The sequence below is a fragment of the Rana temporaria genome, chromosome 9 (genome assembly GCF_905171775.1).
Source record: "Rana temporaria chromosome 9, aRanTem1.1, whole genome shotgun sequence".
Classification (NCBI taxonomy): domain Eukaryota; kingdom Metazoa; phylum Chordata; class Amphibia; order Anura; family Ranidae; genus Rana; species Rana temporaria.
Window position 1 is genome coordinate 114318903 of NC_053497.1, and position 25137 is coordinate 114344039.

General features: G+C 44.2%; 1 protein-coding gene across 3 annotated transcripts in view; it reads right to left on the reverse strand.

Moving 5' to 3' along the window:
- The window catches only part of CAMSAP1 (calmodulin regulated spectrin associated protein 1), an 83053-nt gene that overhangs the window by 22342 nt on the left and 35574 nt on the right, over nt 1–25137 (reverse strand). For all 3 annotated transcript variants that reach the window (XM_040324179.1, XM_040324177.1, XM_040324178.1), the window contains 6 exons: nt 20213–20354; nt 18323–18462; nt 18138–18234; nt 13107–13251; nt 9902–9993; nt 5238–5322 (listed from right to left, as the gene is read on the reverse strand). In XM_040324179.1, coding sequence (XP_040180113.1) covers nt 5238–5322; nt 9902–9993; nt 13107–13251; nt 18138–18234; nt 18323–18462; nt 20213–20354 — 701 coding nt within the window. The remainder of the gene's footprint in view (nt 1–5237; nt 5323–9901; nt 9994–13106; nt 13252–18137; nt 18235–18322; nt 18463–20212; nt 20355–25137) is intronic.

Genomic DNA, 25137 nt, shown 5'->3' on the forward strand with positions numbered 1-25137 from the left:
AAACTGGTAGATAAGTACTCTTCCCACTTGAAATATTTTGGATGTATTTGTCCAAATCATCCCCAAACAAACGTTCCCCGTAAAACCAGCCAAAATATTTTTACAAGGTGCCTCGGCTGACCAATTTTTCAACCACAGGATTCTACGCACGTGCACCAACAGGAGCGTAAGGTGCGAGGCCTGACGAATAGAGTCCTTAATAGCGTCCACTGCAAAACATAATGCCTTTGGCAGGTCGGCCAAGTCTCAGTCTTGCTAAGCAGGAACCATCCTGAGTACCTGCTTCATCTGATCTTTTAGGGATTGACAAATGCCTATCGCTGCTATTGCAGGTTGAGCTACAGCACCTGCTATAGAGAAAGAGGATTTTAGTAAAGATTCCAGTCTCTTATCTGTTGGATCCCTGAACATTATCCATAGGACAGGTTAGACTTTTATTCACACAGGAGATGGCAGCATCGACAGCTGGCACAGTCCACTTCCTGGTGAATTTCTCTTCCCTGGCATACAGTACAGAAAAACTTTTCGGAGGAAGAAAATGTTTATCTGGATGATACCAATCCTCATATACACAAGCTGTTCCAACAAAGAATGGACAGGAAATGTATATATAGTCTGGGGAGCCTTTTAGGAACCCAATGAAGAAACCGGCCTCCCTCTGTTATGGGCAACTTAAATGCTGAACGATCCATCTCTGTAAAAGATTGCACCGTCAACTTCTCAGATTGTGAGGTTGAAAAGAGTTCCTCCACGGTAGATTCCTCTGAAGAGGACTCACCAGACTGACCCCTTCCTTTTCACCTGAAAGTAACTTGTCTCCCCTTGTCCACTGTTGCTCTGTGGCCTCAGGACTTCGAGAGGGGAGGAGGACCTACTGCGTGTCTTTCCACACTGGGAAAAAAACGCGAATAAAGATACCAACCGTTCCTCCAACCCTAAATGGGGTGAGGAAAGAACTTCTTCATTGACATAGGCAGGGGCAGCTGCAGCACCTGACGGTTCCAATGGCTCAACCTGGTCAGCCAGCTCTGGTTCATCTGGGGAGCAAAGCATTGTGGAAGCATGGCCAGGATCCTCTGAGCCTGATGGAGAAGCCTTTGGAACCCTTTTAGAGGAATTTGCCCGTTTTAGCGTCCTTCGTCCATGAATTTCTGGAACGCATAGTACCAAGCACAAAAGTGGAGGTACTATAAACATAAAACAACGCATCCACTGCTAAACTATAGTCCAGCTGAAGTTGCTATCCACCGTTTAGCCTGATGCTAGTAATCGTGTCACTGGAGTGCCTGTATCCACCAACTCATGGTCCCCAGCATTCCTGTGTCCCTCTGCAGCTTTGCACCTCAATGAGCTTATGTGGGAAGTCTGCCAATGTGCTGTGCGGGAACTCGGCCGTCGCGTCACGCACTCACCCTGCTGTGCTAAGCCACGCCCCCTCATCTCCCCGTAACGCCCACCAAAATCTTTAATGCAGAGTCCCGTGCCATGCCGTTAAAGCCAGCGACTGTAAAGCAGGATGAAGTATGGGACCTTGCGACAGCAGGTCCTCTCTCAGCGGTAGACGCCAAGGGACATCTGCTACTAGACTCACTAGGTCGGCGTACCAAGGTTGCCGAGGCCAATCCGGAGCAATTAGAATCACTGGAATCCCATCTGCAAAGCAGATGAGGAAGGAGACTCAGGGGAGGGAAGGCATAGATTACCCGGTACTGACTCCGTGGTGCCACCAAGGCATCTGTTGCGTGTGCCCATGGGTCTCTTGACCTTGCCACAAACCTCAATACCTTCCGATTGAGTCGAGACGCCAGGAGATCTACATCTGGCGTGCCCCATCTTTGGCAATGGAGCTGAAACAGACTTTCATCCGGATGTAGATTTGTTTGCAGGCTTGTTGGGCTTGCGAAACCAGGGATGCTTTTGTCCCTCAAGCAGGCGCTTTGTTGGCCTGGGATCGTTTACTTGCCTCGCTGGGACCCTGACTGGACGCGCCTATAGCATCTGAGACGCACAGCCTGATTGCCCGAAGTTCCAGGACATTGATCGGCAAGTGGGATTTCTCTGGAGTCCAGTGACCCTGGGTCGACTGAACCCCCCAAGAAATCTGTTTGGTGGGCAAGAGAGAAACTATCTTGTACCATGAGGAAACTACTGCACAAACCCACCGGTCAGGAATCTGAGATATCCACCGGGTCGCAAATTCGCGAAGATGTCCCCCCACCCGAGAGATGGGTGGGGACAGACCTTCATCCGGATGTAGATTTGTTTGCAGGCTTGTTGGGCTCGCGAAACCAGGGATGCTTCTGTCCCTCAGCAGGCGCTTTGTTGGCCTGGGATCGTTTACTTGCCGCGCTGGGAGCAGCGCACTCTTACCCCCTGTGGCTTCTTTAATAATGTCATCCAGGGATTCTCCAAAAATCTGTCGCCCTTAAAGGGCAAATCCATCAGTGCCTTCTTGGAAGATTGGTCTGCCGACCAACACTTTAGCCAAAGTAGACGGCGTAACGCCACCACATAGCTTGAGGCTCTGGCCAGCAGAGGAATAGTGTCCAGGGCTGACTCTCAAACAAATTTTAGGCCTTGTACGAACTGGTCAGCCAGAGCTACCTCGTCCAAGAGAGCCCGATGTGCCTTTAACCCATTGTGCAGCATCTTTGCCCATTCTGTGAGGTGTCTGAGACACCAGGGCCCCAACCATCGTTGGGCGCACAGCTGAGCCCACCACCTTGTATAGGTTGCGGGTGACCGCCTCAGCCTTCTTGTCCGCAGTGTCCTTGAAAGCAGGAGCCCCTTCTACCAGAATCGTGGTTACCTTGTTTAATCTGGACACAGGAGTGTCCACTAGCGGGGGAGAGGTACATTTTTTTCAGGATACTCTCCTCAAGAGGGTAACACACCGTTAAGTTTTTAGGGACTTCTGTGGTTTGTCCCACTCCTTGTATAAAAGTTTGCCTAGATAAGACACACAAGAAAACACCTTTGCAGTCCCGGTCGGCTTACAGAACCCGAAAGGGACCGACGCCTATGTTGCTTCAGTAGACTCCTCTATTTTTAGAGTATCTCGCACTGCGGTGATGAGATCACCTACCAGAGCCTTTTCCCGTGCTGATCCGGATTCATCCTCACTGTCCGGCCGATCTTGGTCCACATCCTCAGATACATCAGAGCCAGGGTCATGAGCATCAAAATTGTCCGCAGAAGATGGCGGGAAGGGGGCGTTTTTTTACCCCCCATTTTCCCACACGCCGCTTCCACCTTGGCAACGAAAGCATCTAGGACTGCTGACATAGCGTCCGATACATCGGGTGCAGGGGCATCAATTGCTAGCGCAGGTGTTTCAGGGGAAAAGGCGTCTGCTTCTGACGTCATGCGCCTGACACCCACAGGGACTCCAAGGCAAGGTACAACAACCCACCCTCCTAGCTGCAAAAGAGATGAGGGGTACCCCCCCCCCCCCCAGAGGACTCACCACCCTTGAACAGTATAGTACGTCTGCCATCCGCTTCCTACTTGAACTGCTTCCTTGTCAGCCGTCTGTGTCAGTCTGACCACTCCGCAGCATGTGTCTGCAAGCTTGTGCCATTTAAATGATGCGATACAGCGTGGACCGCGAGAAAATGGCCGCTGAGCGTCAAGATAGAGGCCAAACAACGCCGTGGGCCAAAAGAACATGGCCGCCGAGCGGCAAGTAGAGGCAAAAACACAGCGTGGACCAGAGCACAGCGTGGACCACAGGCAAAATGGCCGTCGATTAGCAGAGAGAGGCCCAACACAGTGTGGAGCACAGGCAAAATCGCCGCCAAGCAGCCGATAGAGGCAAAACAAGGCGCGGACCACAAAAACATGGCCACCGAGCGAGGCCAAACCCAGCGTGAACCACAGGAAAAATGGCCGATTAGCAGATACAGGCCAAACAGCGTGGAGTACAGGCAAAATGGCCACCGACAGGTAAGCAAACTTTTCATGGCAGCTCATAGCATTTGTAAACGGACGTACAGCGCAGTTCCCTCACAGGTGGAGCCCCCCTCCTAGGTGAATCTCCGGCCCCAGCAGCCAGCCTAGCTTAGAGAGCCTAGGGAAGACGGAAGGGAAGGAAGGATGGGACCCCCTACTCGACATCCCCGGGAATGTCCAGCTATATCCTCCTGCCAAAGCAGGGGATTACTACTTACCCTTCCTGCGTGGATTCTGCTGGAAGCATCCCAGACCGACCATCTTCCGCATGGTTATGGAGGTGACTGTCGGCCCGGCCGCTGCGACTCGGCCCTGTAGACCGGTCATATGCGTGCCCTGGAGCGTGTAGCTCACCGGCCACCCGTAGAGCGACGGGCATGTCGTGGACGACCCAGCGCATAGCTACGGTCAGCACACGCTCGATGGCCGAAACTGGGGAGACTACAAGGATCTGGGATCCAGCCTGTCACCCAGTCAGCGTTTGATCGTAGATCACAGGAACAAAAAAAAAAATTACATTTGGAATAGATCTCCAGGCCCATGGGACCGAAGGGAGCCATGTGTTCTACTTGGCTAGGCAGAAAAAAAAAATGTTCTGCGAGATGCAGAGAGAGGGGTTATACCCGGAGGGACCGCTCCCTGGGCGATACTGTATGGTGTGTGATGTGTTTAACACTTTCTATAAGTTTCTGCCTAGTCACTCCTGAATGAAGGCTAATACCCTTTTTTGTCAAGATTAAGGTGGTGTCCAACCATGAACGAAAGAGAAAATAATTTTTAATCAGGACCTTCTATCATCTCTGCCACTTTCCTCATCAACGTACTTATTCAGAATCAATGATTCAGAAAGTTATTTAGTCATCAGATCATCATGCATGCCAGCAATTAGCATTTTCAAAGGGTCAGCAATGGCAGTCCAGTATGCATTTCATGACAGATTCTCCTTGCTTACCAGATGTACGACAGATAGAGGGCAGGCTGTTAATCACCAAGGTAGAGGCAGGTTTACAACATGGAGCTCCACAGTTAAAAAAAAAAAGATCATTGGCTTAGAAGAATCTGACTGCTTTTACCAAGGACAGCGGGTCATACATTGTCTACAGGTAACCCTTTCTAGTACACGCAGAGGAGATTTTTGTTGTGTCATTCTGTTGTAGAGAATAATTTCAGACACACGGATATTACATAGTGACAACTTTACCAAGGCTAGTCAAAAGACATCGAATGGGTGAAGAGAAAATTTCATGAAGGCAGCCCAAGGAACATCTGTTATATTGTGGACTTACCTTGGCCTTTTCTCTGCCCATGCCACCACTGATGAACGAGGTGGCACTTCATTTTGTGTCAAAGAATTTGCACAATCTCTGTGACCTATAAAGAAATATTTTCACAATGAGCTTCTGAGCAATGGACAGGCAGCTCTAATTTATATTTACTGAAAAATAATATTTAGCAAAACAATTCAGCTATTAAGGCTGCATTCACACCTTAGCGGGGCGTTTTGTACCGCGATTTGCCGCGACAAATTGCGGCGTTTTGTACCGCGATTTGCCGCGACAAAACGCATAGTTTTTTTAACCTTGTTTTCGCTGGAGGGGTGATTTACACATTGTCGGCTATGTCGAACGCCGAAGCCGCCTGAAAAAAAGGGTCAGGGACTTGTTTTGAGCTTCAGGCGTACAGCGTTTCGGCGTGGAGATGTGAACCATCTCCATAGAGAACAATGTTAAATCACCCCTCCAGCGTATTTTAGGCTGCAATAGCGTCGGGCTTCAGGTGTTAAAACGCCTAGGTGTGAATGGAGCCTAAAGCTTCTGAATGAAGGCTGAAGAGAGACATTGCTTTACTTAAGCTGCCTCCTCCTTCACATTAACCTCTTGTCTAGTAAGGTACTGGTATTCAAGGGGTTACAACAAGCTCACAGCTGCTCCTGCAGCTGGGAGCTTGGTATTTTTGTAAGCAGATGATCTTTCATGTAAAAGTGATCAGAGTGTAGGTCACTTTTATAGTACAGATGCTGCTCTACCCCTCTGGTGGCAAACATGATAGTTGTTCTGCTCTGTTGTTCCTTCAAGAAGACTGGGAGATTGAGGAACATATATTCCCTGATGTCCTCTGCTATGAATGAACCCGGAAACATCACTTCCAGGTTCATGATCTATGCTTGATTAGCTGCAGTGCAGGGAAGACATTGGGGGTGTCTCAGGCCCCTACAGTCTCCCTGAAGAGGACCAGTCACCTGCCTGTTAGCCCTCGTGAAAGCAACAAAGCTAAATGAAAACAAGTGTTAAAAACAAAAAACCACCGCTGGTGTGCCACACATGAGATAATTCCGTCGTTTTTCGCCATTTCACTGGCGAACATAAAGTTTACGTTTTGACACATTTGGTATCTATCTACTCGACGAAAACCCTATATTTTTTATTTCCAACAAAATGTGCACCAAAATGTATTTTAATGTATCTTTTTCCTAAAAATGTGTTTGGTAAACAGTTGTGCTAATCTCATGCAACATAAAAAATTGCAACGGTCACCAGCTTATTCTACATGGCCTCTACTTCATAAAATATGTTTAGGGGTTTAAAGTCATTTTTAAAAAGTGTTACTTAACCCACAACAGTATTATCAGTCTATATATGCAGCATAGCATGCTTGTTATACTTCCCTGTGGAACTGAAGGGGTTAATCCTCTGCATTGTGTAAAAAGGCTATTTTATGCTGTATGCACAGATCCTCCCCCTTCCTCAACTTTCTATCTGGGGAAGGCCAGATAAAACAGGCAGGGTAGCCAACCTGCACATGCTCAGTCTTTTGTGCTGGAAAGAATATTTACTTATTCTCAGAGCTAGCCAGGTCACATGATATTGGGATCACACGTGGGCGTGTATACAGGCTGCAATGGAAATCTCCTCCTACCTGAACTCTCAGAAATGGAGAAACTGCTTAGTTTATGACTGACTGTGGTAAACAGATCAGCCAAAAAGGTATATAATGGCAATATTAGAATGTAAAGAGATGATTTATAAGCTGTGGCCACTGTGGGAGAGGGGGGAGGGGCATATGAACTATTTTCATATTACTGGGTTTAGTAACACTCTTTAACGTGTGCAAAGCAAAAAAGAATAAAAAATGTCCTGGTAGACAAATGTTTAGGGAAATGCATTCATTGTTATAAGGGCTCAGTTACAGCAATAAGGTGAGGGTAAAAAAAAAAAAAAAAAGTTGGAGAAAGAAAAGAATCTATATACAATACTATGCTTCCGAGGACAGTACAAATAACTTGGTGCTTCAAATTGAAATTACACTTGCACTCATATCAGAACAAATAAGTAATGTATGTAGTTCTGCAAGGTTTCCCACACGGCACCTAGAGCAAAATTTTTACCCCTAAAATACTTACCAGTTTACTAGAGAGGCCCCCCGCTTAACCACTTCCATACTCAGGAAAAAAACATGTTTTTTTTTTAGCAGAGATTCATGAATTAAAACAAAAAAAAAAAATCAAACACATTAAAGTAAGCCCAATCTTTTTGTATAATGTGAAAGATGTCACGCTGAGTAAATGGAAACCCAACATGTCACGCTTTAAAACTGTGCACACTCGTGGAATGGAGCCAAAGTTCAGTCTTTATAGGCAACGCTTGTAAATTTTTTTTTTTTACACGTTACCTGTTTAACCACCTCAATACTGGGCACTTTCACCCCCTTCCTGCCCAAGCCATTTTTCAGCTTTCAGCGCTTTCACATTTTGAATGACAATTGCACGGTCATGCAACACTGTACCCAAATGAAATTTTAATCATTATTTCCCCCACAAATAGAGCTTTCTTTTGGTGGTATTTGATCACCTCTGCAGTTTTTATTTTTTGCGCTATAAACAAAATAAGAGCGACAATTTTGAAAGAAAAAGCAATATTTTTTTTACTTTTTGCTATAATAAATTTCCCCCAAAAATATATAAAAACACATTTTTTCCTCAGTTTTGGCCGATACGTACGTTCTAAATATTTTTGGTATTAAAAAAAAAAAATTGATTGGTTTGCGCAAAAAAGTTATAGCGGCTACAAAATAGGGGATAGACTTATAGCATTTTTTTTTTTTTTACTAGCAATGGCGGCAACCTGCGATTTTTTATTGTGACCATTCACATTTATACAGCGAACAGTGCTATAAATATGCACTGATTACTGTGTAAATGTGTCTGGCAGGGAAGGGGTCGCATTGGGTTCCCAGCGACGCAGCAGGTGTGCGTGCGTGCCCCCTAGTGGTTCAGACGTCATATGACGTCCTCCCAGAACATGAGGCTCATCATCCCGCCGTCATTTGACGGTGGGCAGTAGCCTAGTGGTTAAAGTTAGAGGTGGTCTTGGGATAGAATTGTTGCTCTCGCTCTAACCTTCATGACGATACCTCACATGTGTGGTTTGAATGCCATTTACATACGTGGGCACAACATACGTATGTGTGCGAGCACGGGGGCACTTTAAAAACTTTTTTTTTTCCCATTGTCAATTTTAGTTTCAAATTTTACACTCCTAGTCTTTTTGATAGTTTTTTAAACATCCCTTGTAATAGGAATAAGACATGACAGGTCCTCTTTATGGAGAGATATGGGGTTTATAAGACTAGGCTGGAATACACGGCAGTGTTTACAACTGCCAGGGCTGGACGTGACTTCATAACGTCGCTCTGGCCACCAAAGGTCGAACTGTCGTGGACCATCTGGTCTGTGGTATTCTCTATGGTGAACTTCTGCCACCGGTGGATTCCTTCTCTGGTCCGCACAGGCAAACCGGTAGAAGCACCTCAGGGTGGTGGGAGGGGTATGATTTTTCTTACTGTGCAAGGAAACGCTGGTGGAAAAAAATTATATCTGAATGATGCCTGCAGCTGCAGGCATCATTCAGATATCCCCACTCAAAGCCCAGGACGCCATATGACGTACTGTGGTATGGAAGTGGTTAAGAAGCTGTTTCACGCTCACCTCAGCTTCTCCAATACAGTGCAGGGCGAGCAGAGGTGAAGCAGAGGCACTGGCTGGCCCATGGATGAACTGCCTTTGCTGTAGTAGACAACAGGCAAGCAATGGGTCATAGCCTGCTCTAGTAAAAACAGTGGGCCGGATTCAGATACAATGGTGTATCTATCCGCCCGGCGTAACGTATCTTAGATACGTTACGCCGCTGTAACTTTGGGCGCAAGTTCCGTATTCAGAAAGAACTTGCGCCCTAAGTTACGGCGGCGTAACGTATGTGGGCCGGCGTAAGCTTGCCTAACTCAAATGGGGATGTTGTCGGCGTGTTTTATTTAAATTTGACTTGACTCACACTTTTTGTGAACGGCGCATGCGCCGTTCGTGAAAAAATCCCAGTGCGCATGCTCGAAAATCCGCCGCAAAACGTCATTGCTTTTGACGTGAACGTAAATTACGTCCAGCCCTATTCGCAAACGACGTCAAATTTTCAAAATTAGACGCGGGAACGACGGCCATACTTAACATAGGATACGCCGCACATACCCCTCATATAGCAGGGGTAACTTTACGCCGGAAAAAGCCTAACGCAAACGACGAAAAAAGAAGCGTTGGGCGGTCGTTTGTTTCTGAATCGGCGTAACTATACGGAAGTGCCACCTAGCGGCCAGCGGGAATATGCAGCCTAAGATATGACGGTGTAAGACACTTACACCAGTCGAATCTTAGGGATATCTATGCGTAACCGATTCTCTGAATCAGGCGCATAGATACGACGGCCCGCACTCAGAGATACAACAGCGTATCAGGAGATACGCCGTCGTATCTTGTTTCTGAATCCGGCCCACTACTGTGAGAGTTTGAAAAGTCAGTTTACTACAGACGCAACAGGGAGAATCGGCTAAGGTCAGTGCTTGACCAAAGTTGCGCCTATACACTGAATTCCACTAGATACAACAATACAAAGCTTATACTTACTAGGACTGTCGTCTGAATGCACAGTCTTCTGCTGCTTCTGTCTTAAGGGCAAGAGCGGATGGGATGGACTGAATGCCGTGCTTCCTTTCCCACTACAAAGTAATTATTAGAAAACGTTAATTACAGGGTTTGTGTACCAACAAAGGAAAAACAAGGGGAAGTAGTACAGACAATTATTAGATCACAATGCAGAGAACCAATGTCATCAGGGGTGAGTTTTTTTTACTAAAACGCAAATTTCTAAATCAGGGGTATCCAACCTTTTGACTTTCCTGGGCCACATTGGAAGAGGAGCAATTGTCTTGGGCCACACATAAAATATACAAGAATAGCCGATGAGCAGAAAAGGGTTGAGCAGATCAAAAGTTAGCGATACTGTATATAGATAATATACCTGTCCGAGTAATGAAACTTTTTTTGTAATATTTTTGATTGTAAGAGGGCAGCATAAAACTAGTGTGAAATTTGACACGGTTTTTGATAAACACACCAATATCTGGTTTGATGGATGCAATAGCAATTCTAAATGAACTCTCAATGTGCGCATCAGATATTTTGGTTGTAATGTTTCCCGTCGTGTGCTTCATTCTTGAAAATAGTTTATGACAAATAAAGGTGCTGCCGAAAACGGATGACATGAATAGGGCACGATTGTGAAGAGTGGGTTGTTCCAATTTAGGAGGATAAAAACGTATAAAAGTCTAAAGAGACTTAGTTAAATTTTTTCTTATGCCGCAATAAAAAAAAACAAAAAAAAAAAAAAACACATTTTTAAAGGAGTTTACAATTTTGTGTTGGGCCACACGACATTCATAGCCATCTTGGGCCATATGCAGCCGTGGGCCACAGGTTGGACACCCCTGATCTAAATGATTACCCATTCAAAGGGTCCAGTGAATCAGCAGAGCCAGGAACTAAAAACATAAAAAGGGATGGGGGTAAAGGGACTCCCAAATTATTTTATTATTGTTGGAATTACCAACCATATCATATGGAAATTCAAAAAACATCAGAACTCTTTGTGAGTTATATATTGTAAACTACAAGCTGCACAGAAATAGCAAAAATTACACACCCATCATGTATATGGCATGTCAACTTAGTATATAAACAGATATAAAGATTTGTAAAAAAAAAAACTTTGCAACAGAAAATAGTCTAAAGCTCTCAAGACAATATGATGCACCATTCAAAAACAAAGAAGTTCACAGAAGTGACTCTACCAAACTATTCTTCAAGAAGCACAGAGACAAGCCTAGAATCTTTGACAATCCCCCCACTTATTACAGCCGTTTTTATAAGCTGACTTGTGGTCTTAAGAATAGGTATGTCATTTGCTATATTTTCATACAACTTTGTGAAGTTTGGACTATGGTATACACTTCTCAAAGACGGGTATAACAATTTAAAAATTCCCATTTGATACAGAACACAATTCGAACAAAACAAAAAAAAATAAAAAATTGGATTCCTTTTACCTTGCCATTTTAGGTTCATGGCTCTGCTGTTTGCACTGGACTATAAATCCGTAATCCTTTCCATTTTAAACATACACTATATTACCAAAAGTATTGGGACACCTGCCTTTACATAAACTTTAATGGCGTCTAAGTCTGTAGGGTTCAATATTGAGTTGGCCCACTCTTTGCAGCTATAACCGCTTCAACTCTTCTGGGAAGACTGTCCACAAGGTTTAGGAGTGTCTATGGGAATGTTTGACCATTCTTCCAGAAGCACATTTGTGAGGTCAGGCACCGATGTTGAATGAGGCGGTCTGGCTCGCAGTCTCCGCTTGGGGTGTACTCACTTTTGTGAGATACTGTAGAGATCTATATTTAGCTATATCTCCCACATATACATACAAATTTTTTACAATGGGTATATCTAGTAGCGCTGTAATAGAGGGCAAGAGATCCCCAACTCACTCATCTGACTCAAAGGAGATGCTGAGGAGTCATGTCACTGCAACTGATAAAATTGCTGGCTCCATTAGCATACAGACCAGTACCAAGTGGAAATCTCTCAGCAAGCAAATTTGTGAGCCACTGAAGCCGCCTGCCTATAGTAAGAAGAATGAACACCAACTTGTTTATGCTATTAACCCTTTCCTGCTGATGGTACATGTATATGTGGCCCTTGCTGGACTGAGCTTTTTTCCCATGGGGCTGCATATAGCTTTGTGCTGGGAGCACGCTGCACAGCTTGCTCCCAACACAGAGAATAGGCTCTCGGATCCACGACCGGGTCACGTGATCACTGTGATAGCCTCTGATTGGCTATCACAGTGATCAGTCACTGTGAGCTCAACCCTGTGTTTACTTCCTCTTCTGAATGGAGAAGTCTAGGTCAGTGCCAGGGTGTTGGGGGTCACTAACACCCCGGCAGTGTTTAAATTATGTGTGTTTTAGGTAGAACAACCAATATGCACACACGTCTTATCGCTGTGATCATCAGGAGCAGGAGAATTTATTTGGGGTTATAATTTGGTGGTAAATTACGGTAATAGCAAGAAAAATGAATGTTTTTTTTACTATTGAGGGCCAGTTTCTTTGATCATAAAATAAAAAAGAAAGTCAAATTTGTCCTGAAAAATAAAGAAAAAACAAGGTATAATTCACCTGGATACACAATGTAGTTGTGATTATATGTACAGATTTACTATCACGCAAAAAATGCAAAAACTTTGTTTAGGCATGAACATTTGTTTTACCCTCAGTCACTAAGGTCCCTTTCACACAGGGGCGGGAGGTGTGGTCACGGTTTAGCGTCGCTATACCATCGGAATTGCGACAGTATTCAGCCGCTAGCGGTGCGCTAGCGGCCGAGAAAGGGTTAATACCGCTCATAATGTGCCTCTGCAGAGGCGCATTGCCGGCGATATAGCTGCGGTTTCCAATTGCTTTCAATGGGAATGAGCAGTGGAGGAGCGGTAAACACACCGCTCCTCTCATCACTCCATACATGCTGCTAGCAGGACTTTTGGAGCGGTCCTGCTAGCGCACCACTCCAGTGTGAAAGCCAGAGAAACAGCAGTCGCTGCAGGAAATTAAAAACATACTTTATTATTAGGCTCAAAAGGCACTAAAATAAATCTATAAATTTGGCCAAGCCTATAGCTGCCACGTCTGTTTACTAAAGAATCAGATTTATCCTCAAAAAGTCAGTGAAGAGATAAAACAGGTTAAGAGAAAATGAATCCACTAACTTCTCCGGGTCCTCTGGCTGCAGGTAGCTTCGCGTTTCACTGTGAGACTCTACGGCAGTTGACGGACTTGCCATGAAACTCCGCTTTGTGGCATTGGAAATAGGAATCTGAGGTCTACTGCTCTTGTGAGACAATACTAATTTAGCTGGAAAAGGTAAAGAAACAAAAATCTGGCAGTTAGTATTGTGGTCTCAGCTGGTAGAGAACCAAATTTTAAAGTGCACAAAGACTGGAAAATACATAAAGAGAGAGACTGAAGTATATGTGCTTATCCTGGATTTACGCTTTAACCACTTAAGCCCCGGACCAAAATGCAGGTAAAGGACCTGGCCAGTTTTTGCGATTCGGCGCTTTAACTGACAATTGCGCGGTCGTGCGACATGGCTCCCAAACAAAATTGGCGTCCTTTATTTCCCACAAATAGAGCTTTCTTTTGGTGTTATTTGATCACCTCTGCGGTTTTTATTTTTTGCGCTATAAACAAAAATAGAGCGACAATTTTGAAAAAAAAAATCAATACTTTTTGCTATAATAAATATCCCCCCCAAAAATATAAAAAACAAATAGTTTTCCTCAGTTTAGGCCGATACGTATTCTACCCATTTTTGGTTAAAAAAAAAAAAAAAAAAAAAATCGCAATAAGCGTTTATCGATTGGTTTGCGCAAAATTTATAACGTTTACAAAATAGGGTATAGTTTTATTGCATTTTAATTAATACATTTTTTTTTTTACTACTAATGGCAGCGATCAGCAATTTTTTACGTGACTGCGACATTATGGCGGACACAGACAATTTTGACACATTTTTGGGACCAGTCATTTTCACAGCATAAAATGCTATAAAAATGAATTTTTTACTGTGAAAATGACAATTGCAGTTTGGGAGTTAACCACTAGGGGGCGCTGAAGGGGTTAAGTGTGACCTTATGTGTTTCTAACTGTAGGGGGGCGGGGCTGGACGTGTGAAGTCATTGATCGTCTTTCCCTATATAAGTTTTTCACACACAACTCAAAACATAGCTGAATTCTCAGCCGAGAGGTTGACTTACCCCAACACTTCATATTCCCGAAATGTGCCCTATTGTACCATGTACTTGTATGAGAAAGTATCCCGTTCTCTTTGTATTGTTTCCTTTATGTTAAATCCCTGGTGTTCCTGCTTGTCCCCTTGCTTCTCCATTAAAAACAGCTATGCTGGGAACTCAGTGTGCTCTCCACCAATGATCAGACTTGTACCGACACGCCCCCACTGCACTGGCAAGCTCAGTGTGCGCACATAAAAAAAAAAAAGGGGGGGGGGGGGAATTATTAGAGGTCGACCGATATGGGTTTTTCTCTGGCCGATGCCGATATTTAGAAATCTGGGCGGCCGATGGATGATGCCGATTTTTGCGGCCGATATTTTAGGCCGATTTTTATTTTTTATTGGCGGCACTGGCTCGTGGCACTGGAAGGAAGATGGCACTAGCAGAAGGCACTTATTGGCACTGGCAGGTTGCACTGGATGGCACTGGAAGATGGTACTAGCAGGTGGCACTGGTTGGCACTGGCAGGTGGCAATAGTTAGCACTGGTTGGCATTGGCAGGTGGCACTTATGGCTTTAGTTGGCACTGGTAGGTGGCACTGGATCGCACTGGCAGGTGGCACTGGATCGCACTGGCAGGTGGCACTGGATGGAAGGTGGCACTTACTGGCACTGGATGGTGCCACTGGTATTGGCACTGGCAGGTGGCATTGGCGGATGGCACTGGATGGAAGGTGGCACAAATTGGCACTGGATGGTGGCACTGGTATTCGCACTGGCAGGTAGCATTGGCGGATGGCACTGGATGGAAGGTGGCACTAATTGGCACTGGATGGTGGCACTGGTATTGGCACTGGCAGGTGGCATTGGCGGATGGCACTGGATGGAAGGTGGCACTAATTGGCAATGGGTGGTGGCACTGGTATTGGCACTGGCAGGTGGCATTGGCGGATGGCACTGGATGGAAGGTGGCACTAATTGGCACTGGATGGTGGCACTGGCACGTAGCATTGGCGGATGGCACTGGATGGAAGGTGGCACTAATTGGCACTGGATGGTGGCACTGGTAGGTGGCATTGGCGGATGGCACTGGATGGAAGGTGGCACTAATTGGCACTGGATGGTGGCACTGGTATTGGCACTGGCAGGTAGCATTGGCGGATGGCACTGGATGGAAGATGGCACTAATTGGCACTGGATGGTGGCACTGGCAGGTGGCATTGGCGGATGGCACTGGATGGAAGGTGGCACTAATTGGCACTGGTTGGTGGCACTGGTATTGTAACTGGCAGATGGCACTGGATGGCAAGTGGCACTAATTGGCACTGGTGCAAAAAAATGGGGTCCCCCCCCCCCCCCCCCCTCAGTACAGACCCCCTCTCCCTCCAATATAGACACCCCCCACTGACCCCCGTAGTACAGACACGAGCGCGGGCCCCTCCTCCTCTGTGGGCGTAAACAGAGGAGGGACGCCGCGCTGGGTGTACCAAGATGGCCGCGGCTCCAGAGCTAGGCCGAAGCCGCGGTCTTTCCTGATGCTGCGACCGCGGATTGCCGCCGCAGTCACAGCATCAGGAAAGGCCGCGGCTCCGGCCTAGCTCCGGAGCCGTGGCATCGCTAGCGGGAATTGTAAAATATCGGCCTGTGTAGGAACAGCCAAAACGGACAGATCACAGCGGTAAATTATGACATGATCCACTGGAGCAGGAAAGGGCAACCCACTCCAGTACCCTTGCCAAGAAAGTCTTTTGTTTCTGTTCATGAGGTTAACCGATATGACACCGGAAGAGGAGTCCCCCAGACCGGAAGATGTCCAATGTGCTACTGGGGAAGAGTGGAGGACAATTTCAAATAGCTCCAAAGCCAACGAAAAGGCTGGGTCAAAGCCTTTGGATGGTTGGAGTGAAATGGAAAGTCTGATGCTGTAAAGAAGAATACTGCAAAGGAACTGGGAATGTAAGATCAATGAATCGGGGTAAGCTGGATGTGGTCAAACAGGAGATGGCAAGATTGAACATCTATATCTTCGGAATTAGTGAACTGAAATGGGCAGATTTAACTCAGACGACTACTGTAGACAAGAACTGTGGACAAGAATCTCTCAGAAGAAATGGTGTAGCCCTCATAGTCAACAAAAGAGTGAGGAAAGGAGTATTGGGGTATAATACCAAAAACAACAGGGTGATCTCAGTCCGTATCCAAGGCTAACTACTCGACATCACAATAATCCAAGTTTCTGCACCAACCTCTGATGCTGAAGAAGCTCTCATTGACCGCTTTTATGACGATCTACAACACTTTTTAGAACCAACTCCAAAAAAAAATGTGTCATTGGAGTACAAAATGAAGCAGGATAATGGCGAATAGAGTTTTATCAACAGAACACACTGGCAATACCAAACACTCTTTTCCAACAACCAAAGAGCTGACTCTATACATGGACATCACTGGATGGTCAATACAGAAATCAGATAGATTATATTCTCTGCAGCCAAAGATGGAGAAGCTCTATAAACAGGATCAGCAACCTGTCAAAGTCTAACCAGTCGACCGCAAGTAGGTGACTGGTAGATCGCATGCTTGTCCCTACCTTGCCGTTCTGCAACTGGCACAACAGCACAGGAAACCCACGAGTGCTGGCAACCCGTCAAAAGCCACAAAGGCATTCCCCGCCCCCATAGCATGCCCTCTGCTTAAGTGCGGCTGTGGGGGTAACAGAAGCCTCTGTCTATGCAGCGTGGTTTGGGCTGCAGGTCGAGGAAAGCATCTGCCGCCGATGAAAGCGCGTGGGTGGGCAGAGCTAGAAAAGCATCTGCCACCAATGACAGCGACTAGGGTCTGGCTCTTTCAGAAGGCACCTAAGCTGGAGTGCACTTTGTGCTGACCCTTCTGTCCTCCTCAGTCCATCCAAGGCGCTTATGGATGACATGTGGGATGGACAAGAGGGGGGCTGGCTGGAGTCAGCACAAGCACAGTTAGATCTGCCACAGTAGCTGCTTCACGTAACAATTTTTTTGTCATCCTGAGCCCCCAGTGATGTACTCTCCAAACTCCCCAGTGGTGTGCCCCCATGAGGCCCAAAGTGGCATGTCCCCCCGACTCCCCCCTACTGAGCCCCCTGTACTGCTCGCCTACCAACCTCCCCCCTCTCTTGTTTATAGAGCTTCACTGAATTCTGCTATGATCACTAACATCCAGTCAAAATTCAGAAAAGCAACCACATGACTTCAGAAAAGGAATGGGGGTGGGAATTAAAAAATAATGCCCGTCTCCAGGCCAGTGCATAAGATATGTAAATAACCTGTCATTCACAGCAAGGGGGAAGAACGGACAAAAGTTTTCTCCTGTTTGTCCGTTTAGCTCACACACAAAAAGGAGGATTGCTTGGAGCTGGATTAACGCTTTGTGGCAAGACTGGGCACAGATGATCGGAAATCGTATACTCTACATTTTTGTGGTGCTGAAGACTCAGGGGCCTTTTAGGACAGGTGCATTGTATTTATACTGACATTGTGCGACACCGAAAGCACACAGGTGAAATCTATGTAATCATCTAATTATAGAACTTCTGAAGCCAATTGGTTTGAACACACCTTAGGGGCTTCACAGCAATGGGAAGGAATATTTATGCACCAAAAGATTTCTGTTTGCGCGACAATAAAAAATATTGCATATAAAATATCTATTTGCACCGGTTTGTGGCATGCCGTGTACAACATTACATGGTAGAATAATAATTCCATTTTAATTCCAGGTTGTGAATATATTTTCAATGTACTGTAACTACTCCAAATGGTCATTAACAGAGAATTTATCAATACATTATACAATTTATTGGCAAATTAATAACCCAACTCCTGTATGTGAAAAGGTTATTTTGTCATGGATAGATTTCCCTTTAAGTGGGTCTAGGAAAAGCACCCAGTATCAAAATACGTATAAATTCATAATTACAAGAACAATCCTGATAAAGTAGAGAAGAAGAATTCTGAAAATGGCGCTTACCTTCTTTCGATTCTTGGGTATCTCTGGGCTGAACAAAGTCAGGCTTTACGTGTTCAAACCACCAAAAAAGCTCAGCAATAAACACCATAAAATTAGGCTGAGAAAAAAAAAAAAAAGAAAGCAGTTTTGACATTTTTGTGAATTTCTCTTTGCTGAATGCTGTACGCGATTCTCGAGGGACCTACCTTCAGAACTGGCGGGGAATACAACATGTCTTCCAAGGTCAGGTAAAAGCACTTGTTTAGGTATTCGCTGGAGAATTCCTTTAGGAGCTGGATGTTATATAGGTTGTCAGCCATTGATGGCACCTCCTTCAAACAGATGTCTGCATAAGAGAAGAGAAAAAGAAAAAAAGACAACTCCATCTTTACATCGATATGGACATTTTCTCAGTTTAAACATTTAATATGTTTTCTATTTTCTATTGTGAATAAAACCAAAGATGTCTTCAAAACTATCAAGAAATAATTTGTACAGTAATAGGATAATTGCCATCTAACCAGTTTCATGAGGCACACTGCCCATTATTTCCCTGTTAAGATTAGGGAAACAAATAAAACAAACAGGAACTATGTATAAAAAGTGCTGCATTTCCTAAACTATTCACTTACAATACCCACATGTTAAAAGACAATATATTTTGTAAAGCGCAAACATCAAAATATTTATGACCACCAACTTAACCACTTGCCGACCAGCCACCGCAGTTTTACTGCAGCAACATGGCTCAGCTGGGCAAAATTAAGTTGTGTTCCTTCGCTGGCATTTTTACAGTAATCCTTGCATTTTTATAGCACCGATCGCTGTAAAAATGCCAATGGTCCCAAAAATGTCTCAAAAAAGTGTCTGATCTGTCCGCCATAATGTCGCAGTCCCAATAAAAATCACAGATCGCCACCATTACTAGTAAAAAAATTTAAAATGCCATAAATCTATCCCCTATTTTGTAGACGCTATAACTTTTGCGCAAACCAATTAATATACGCTTATTGCAATTTTTTTACAAAAAATATGTAAAAGAATACATATCGGCCTAAACTGAGGAAAACATTTTTTTTTTTTTTTAAACAAATTGGGATATTTATTATAGCAAAAAGTAAGAGATATGGTGTTTTTTTCAAAGTTATTCTTTTGTTTATAGTGAAAAAAAAACAAAAACGAATTTGTGGGGAAAAAAGGACGCAAATTTTGTTTGGGTACAACGTCGCACGACCACGCAATTGTCAGTTAAAGCGATGCAGTGCCAAATTGTAAAAAGTGCACTGGTCAAAAAGGAGCGTAAAATCTTCCGGGGCAGAAGCAGTTAATATATAAATGACTACAAGTTCAACAAGATATATGAAGTTTAATCTTCATCTAGATGTCACATATATTTCTAGATGTGGTGCAGCATCTTTTATAATGCTGCATACAGACCACAGATGGTATCAGACCGAATGGTTAACCTACAGGGGGTGTGAACTGGCTCATGTTTGGGTGAACAGTAACAACCAAGACAAAATTCCAGCTCTGAGAAGGCTTGACCAGTGGGTGATGTTTGAAGGATAAAAAAATGGAAGACGCTGGAGCCTTTTGGAGGGATGCTGTCGAGGAGAAAACTGCCTGTCCTGAGGAAGTCATGGTGAAAGCTAGGTCTCCATCCCTGACGATGCCTGTTATTTTATCAATTGCAGACAGTTTTACAAGGACTGAGGCGCAATAAAAACTTGCCCTAAACTCCTATTTTTAATTCCAGTGTAAACATGGCCTTAGACTGACAAAAAAGTGAAATCTAACAGTGTCGGGTTGACACCCTACTCTGAGCTCAAGCATACAATGGACTGTTAACATGCTAGATCCAAGATACTCATACTAGAAATATTTACAATAAATGTAAAAAACAATTGAATAAAAGTGTTTTTTTACTTGATTACACAACACTATTTTGCAAATAAAAGGATTACATGCGTCTATATCCAACTGGACACCAACGCTTTGATACTTTAGATACTTGAAGGCTAAACACATCCTTTTACTGTACGGATACTCAAGGCTGGTTAGTTGGGGTATAATGAACACCACAAAACTGCACTTGCCATCTAGTTTCATCTGCTCAGGGCAGTAGAAGTGTATGACAGTCAGGAGGGCTGCTCCATCACTAATGTCTTTCAATAAATCTTCAAGTATTGGAAAAAATGGAAGGTGTCGGTTTGATGGGTGATCACGGCGGTAGCGCACCTGTAAAAGGGAAAGGTTGAGGAATGAATGATGTGGCCAACGATACAATAAGAGTTAGTTAAGGCCAAAAAAAAAACTAGAAAGTTAAACAGCTAAATCTAGAAACTCTATAAAGCAGGTGGGTTGTGTGGCTAGAGCCTGGTAACTGTAGAGTATAAAATATCCACACTCCAAGAACGCTACAGTATTAATCACACGCTAAAAAACACAACAGGCAGGAGAGATATCTATCTTCCACAGGATCTCACAGGAAGGGGAAAGAGTAGGAAACTGAAATATTTAGTGGATGCATGCAAACATAACAATTTTAAATGTTGAACTTTCATATAGGGTTATGGTTACTTAATGCTTGTGGCCTTTATTCATTTCACTCTGTAAGGCTGCATTCACACCGGAGCGTTTCAAAGTCGCGTTTTTACTGCGATTTAGTACTGGTCACCAATGTAAAAAAGCAGAAAAATGCCTGTAATCTGCCCCAAAGAAGCTTGTGTGCTTTTTTCAGATTAAGGCATTTTAGGAATTTTGCTTCAGGTGACAAAGCACTCAGATGTGAACAGGTGCCATTGAAATGAATTGGATTTTGCTTGTTGGGCATTTTTCAGGTGTTTTACGAGCGCTTTAAGAGCTAAAAACGCTCAGGTGTGATTGCAGCCTTATCCTCAGGCTGTGTTCCCCTTTTCTTTTTTGTAGCACCGACATCTTTCCTTGCATAATATACAAAGCCACGCTAAATAGTCCAAATAATTCAATAATTATATTTGATTGTAGAACATGCATCATGCTTCAGGCATGTGGCTATAGCCCAGCTGAGGCCTTTGCTTGAATAGAAGATCATGGAAATAAGCCCTGGGTAGATGGCTGCATTGGTATATCCACACACCAATACCACCATACAATCCGCAGTCGTTATGTTCAGCAATGGACCCAGAAAGAGAAACTAACCATAGCGTAATATTGTCTAACTAGAAATATATTTAGATAAAACAGTATTGTACTTACATTTGCAGAGTTTAAAAATCTTGCATATAAAAACAGAGCCGGCCGGCTGCAATCAAACTCCTTTCTTAGTGAAACCACGTGGTGACGTCAGCACATATCCTCCTCCAGATGCATGTCATACAGTTTCCCATTGACGTCACATATGACGAAACGTGTCTGAAGGGGGATACGTGCAGACGTCACCACACTGTCTCACTAGGACAACGGGAGTTTGCAGCCGGCTATGTATATTTAGGTGCAATTTTTAAACTCTGCAAATGTAAGTGCAATACTGTTTTATCTAAATATCTAGTTAGACATCATTACACTACGGTCAGTCTCTCTTTCTGGGTCTATTGCTGAGCATAAAACGCGGATTGTACGGTGGTATCTGTATATAGATATACCAAAGCAGCCATCTACCCAGGGCTTATTTCCATGATCTTCTGTGCAAGCAAAGGCCTTCCCTGGGCTTTAGCCACAAGCCTGGTTTTGCTTGCCATCTGGTATGTGAATTTTTCGACAGGTGGTGGTACACTTCGTTGAGTGATTCACTGTGGTGTTAATACTAGAAAAATTCATCTTACCATTTCACCATTTTTTACTGAAGCATGATATATGTTCATCAAATATAATTATTGAATTATTTGGACTATTTATCACGGCTTCTCCTATCCATTTATATTTTGTATATATCTTAAAACATTAAGCTGCTGCTGCTTCTTGGATGATTATTTTCTAACTGAAATTATACAAAGCACAAGAGCTTTCAATCTCTGAAAGATATAAAATATTTCCTAATGCCCATTTAGCTTGGTTGTTTTTGGATTGGGGTTGCAAACCGAAGTAGGCTGACACAGTTTTTGCACGGCATTCACATACATTTTAGGGGGCTAGAACAGGCCTCTGAGCACTTGAATCCCTAGTTCAGTTCTAATCAGAGCTTGTTCTCTTCGTATTTTCACTCATTGCTGATGTTGGGTTATATGCCACTTTGTGTTGGTCTATCACAGGGGTAGGCAACACAGTGTGCCAAAAAATATTTTTCAAAAAATTGAGTGATGATTTTATAAAACAAAAAAATTTCAACTTCACACTCTCAATCACTAAAAGGATTTTTTATAAGGTAAATGCTGAAAACTTTTTGAGTAATAGTGAGAAATTAACATCCTGCACTCACGCCGCAGATCAGCCCCAATTCATGCACCTTCACACCTCAGATCACTGTAACCCCCTGCACATCTGCCCCACATCTGTACCCCCTGCACATCTGCCCCACCTTCTCATCCGCCCAACCGTTGTACCTACTGCTTTTCTATCCCACCTCTGAACACCCTCTGCTCATTTTCCCCACCACTGTACCCTCTTCTCATCTATGATATGCGTGATATGCAGAGTGGTGAAAGAAAGCAGAGATGAGACACATCTACCTGTCCTGGCACACTTACCCTGCTGATCCACCTCTTGCATTCACCCCACGTGCTTGTATGTGATGTCACATACAAGCATATGGAATGGATGCGCAATGATGAGCTCGGTTCAGGGGTATTTTCTGAAAGCAGTGGGCCTGTGTACAAAATCATAAGTTGGGCCCCCGCAGCTGAGAAAAAGTGTGGGGCTCTGCTCCGCAGCAAAAGTTGGGTGTTAGTTTTATTGTGCTGAATACTGGCTGTGGCTTAAAGGGACAGAAAGTGCAGGGGTTCAGTAGTGACGCAAAGATTCAGGAATCATTTAAAAAAAGTTCCCAAGAGCTCAACAGTAATTCCGCAAACTGTCACCTGATTGTTTTCTCAATCACAGTGAAATCTCTTTTTTCTGAGATTGGTAGTGGCCACCAAGCGTGTCATCTTCCTCACAGATGGTGGACGGGGCTAGCGGGACTGTGATTGGCTTTAGCAGTGGCCAATGACAGTCGTCCTCCTCCTGGAAACAGGGACCGCCCGCCCCCCTAGCAGAACTGCACCAAATCTCTTCACCATCACAAAAGCTGAGGATCGAGGCTACAGCAAAGTTAGAGAACCAAACAATGTTTCCCATCTTTTACAATGTGTGGGGGCACAGTGCCTCCCCCTCAGTGCAGGTGCGGTGTGGGGAACTCTGAAATTGAAATGCATTAGTGTCTCACATACACTTCCCTGCCTGCTGGGGAGGGAGTAGAGTGCCAGCAAGAGAGGCTTCTAGTGCCGCGGGTTGCCTACCCCTGGTCTATCACATAAAATCCCAATAAAATACATTTACGTTTTTGGTTGTAACATGACAAAATGTCGAAAATTTCAAGGGGTATGAATACCTTTTCAAGGCACTGATGATAGGAAAAAGGTATTTAGCAGTTTATATTTACTAAAATAATTGTATTTCCATGTTTTGTGTACTGTGGAATGCCAGATATAGTGAATGCAGGGTCTTGGGTTTAGTAACACCAACATAAATGTAGGCATTACAGAATGGAGGCATTTAGTATCCACATACACATTTCCTATCATGTTATCCTGCGGTTTACCACCATTCCCTCCCCCCCTCATCACATCTTCGCTCACAGGATGAAAGGATATTTTACGGCTTTCTGAAGAATTTAGGATATTCTTCTTCAGAAATATTTTGTAACAAGGGAGCCCCTTTCAGAACTGCTGTCTGACTCACTTCTTACCCCAATTCTCAGTGATCAGTAGATAAGGAAACTGCCCCCTGATGCATGCCATCCTGTCCTCATCTATACATTTCACAGAGGATTTTAAACAGCCTCCTACATTTTCAGGATTTGTCATTTTAAATACACTCTGCTGCTGGAACTCTCTGCTCCTTCCAGGAGGTCATCACTCCCCTGAGCTGATGCTGGCTATCCTGGTGAAGCCAGAAATCTATTACAAATTCAGCTGTACACATTAAGACCCATAACCCTAATGTAAAAGGTCAGTCGACTTAACAAAATCTTCTAACAAAGATGAGTGATCCAGTTCATCTACTGGTTCCTCACATCCTTCAGGGATGGTAGCAGTGAAACTATAGCCATGGGGCTTATTCCTGATTTTGATCAGTCTCATGTAATATAGTATTAATAAAAAATCAAAACAAGGATTTACCTCTGATGACTCAAACTGCCACCATCAGGCCCCTTTCACACTGGGAAGTTTTTCAGTCGCTTTAGCGTTAAAAAAAAAAAAAAGTGTCTGTAAAGCGCCTGAAAGAAGCTGCATCTGCAATCCCAATGTGAAAGCCCGAGTGCTTTCACACTAAAGCGCCTAAAAAAAGCCCCAGTGTGAAAGAGGTCATAGTGTTAAAAAAAGCGCCTGTAAAGCGCCTGAAAGAAGCCTCATCTGCAATCCCAAAGTGAAAGTCCGAGTGCTTTCACACTGAGGCGCTGCGCTGGCAGGGCGTCAAAAAAGTCCCGCAAGTAGCTTCTTTGCAGAGCATTATGAGCGTTAAATACACCGCTGCTAAAGCCCCCTTCCCATTGAGGGAGCTTTTTTTAACGCCAAAGCACCTGAAAAATGCCCCAGTGTCAAAGGGGTCTTAGTGGCGCTTACCAGCGTTTTTTGGGTGCTGGCAGTGTGAAAGCTTTGAAAGCACTCTGGCTTTCACATTGGGATTGCAGATGATGCTTCTTTCAGTCGCTTTACATGCTTTTTTTTTTTTTGCGCCAAAGCGCCTGAAAAACGCGCCAGAGTGAAAGGGGTCTAAAGAAAATGCAATGTTTTGGAAAGAACTGATCTTTAAAACAAACTTGCAAACATTGGAATGCTCACTAAATATTTCAGTTAAAATGTAATCACAATTCCCCTTTGACTATGTTGGGCATTCCACAATT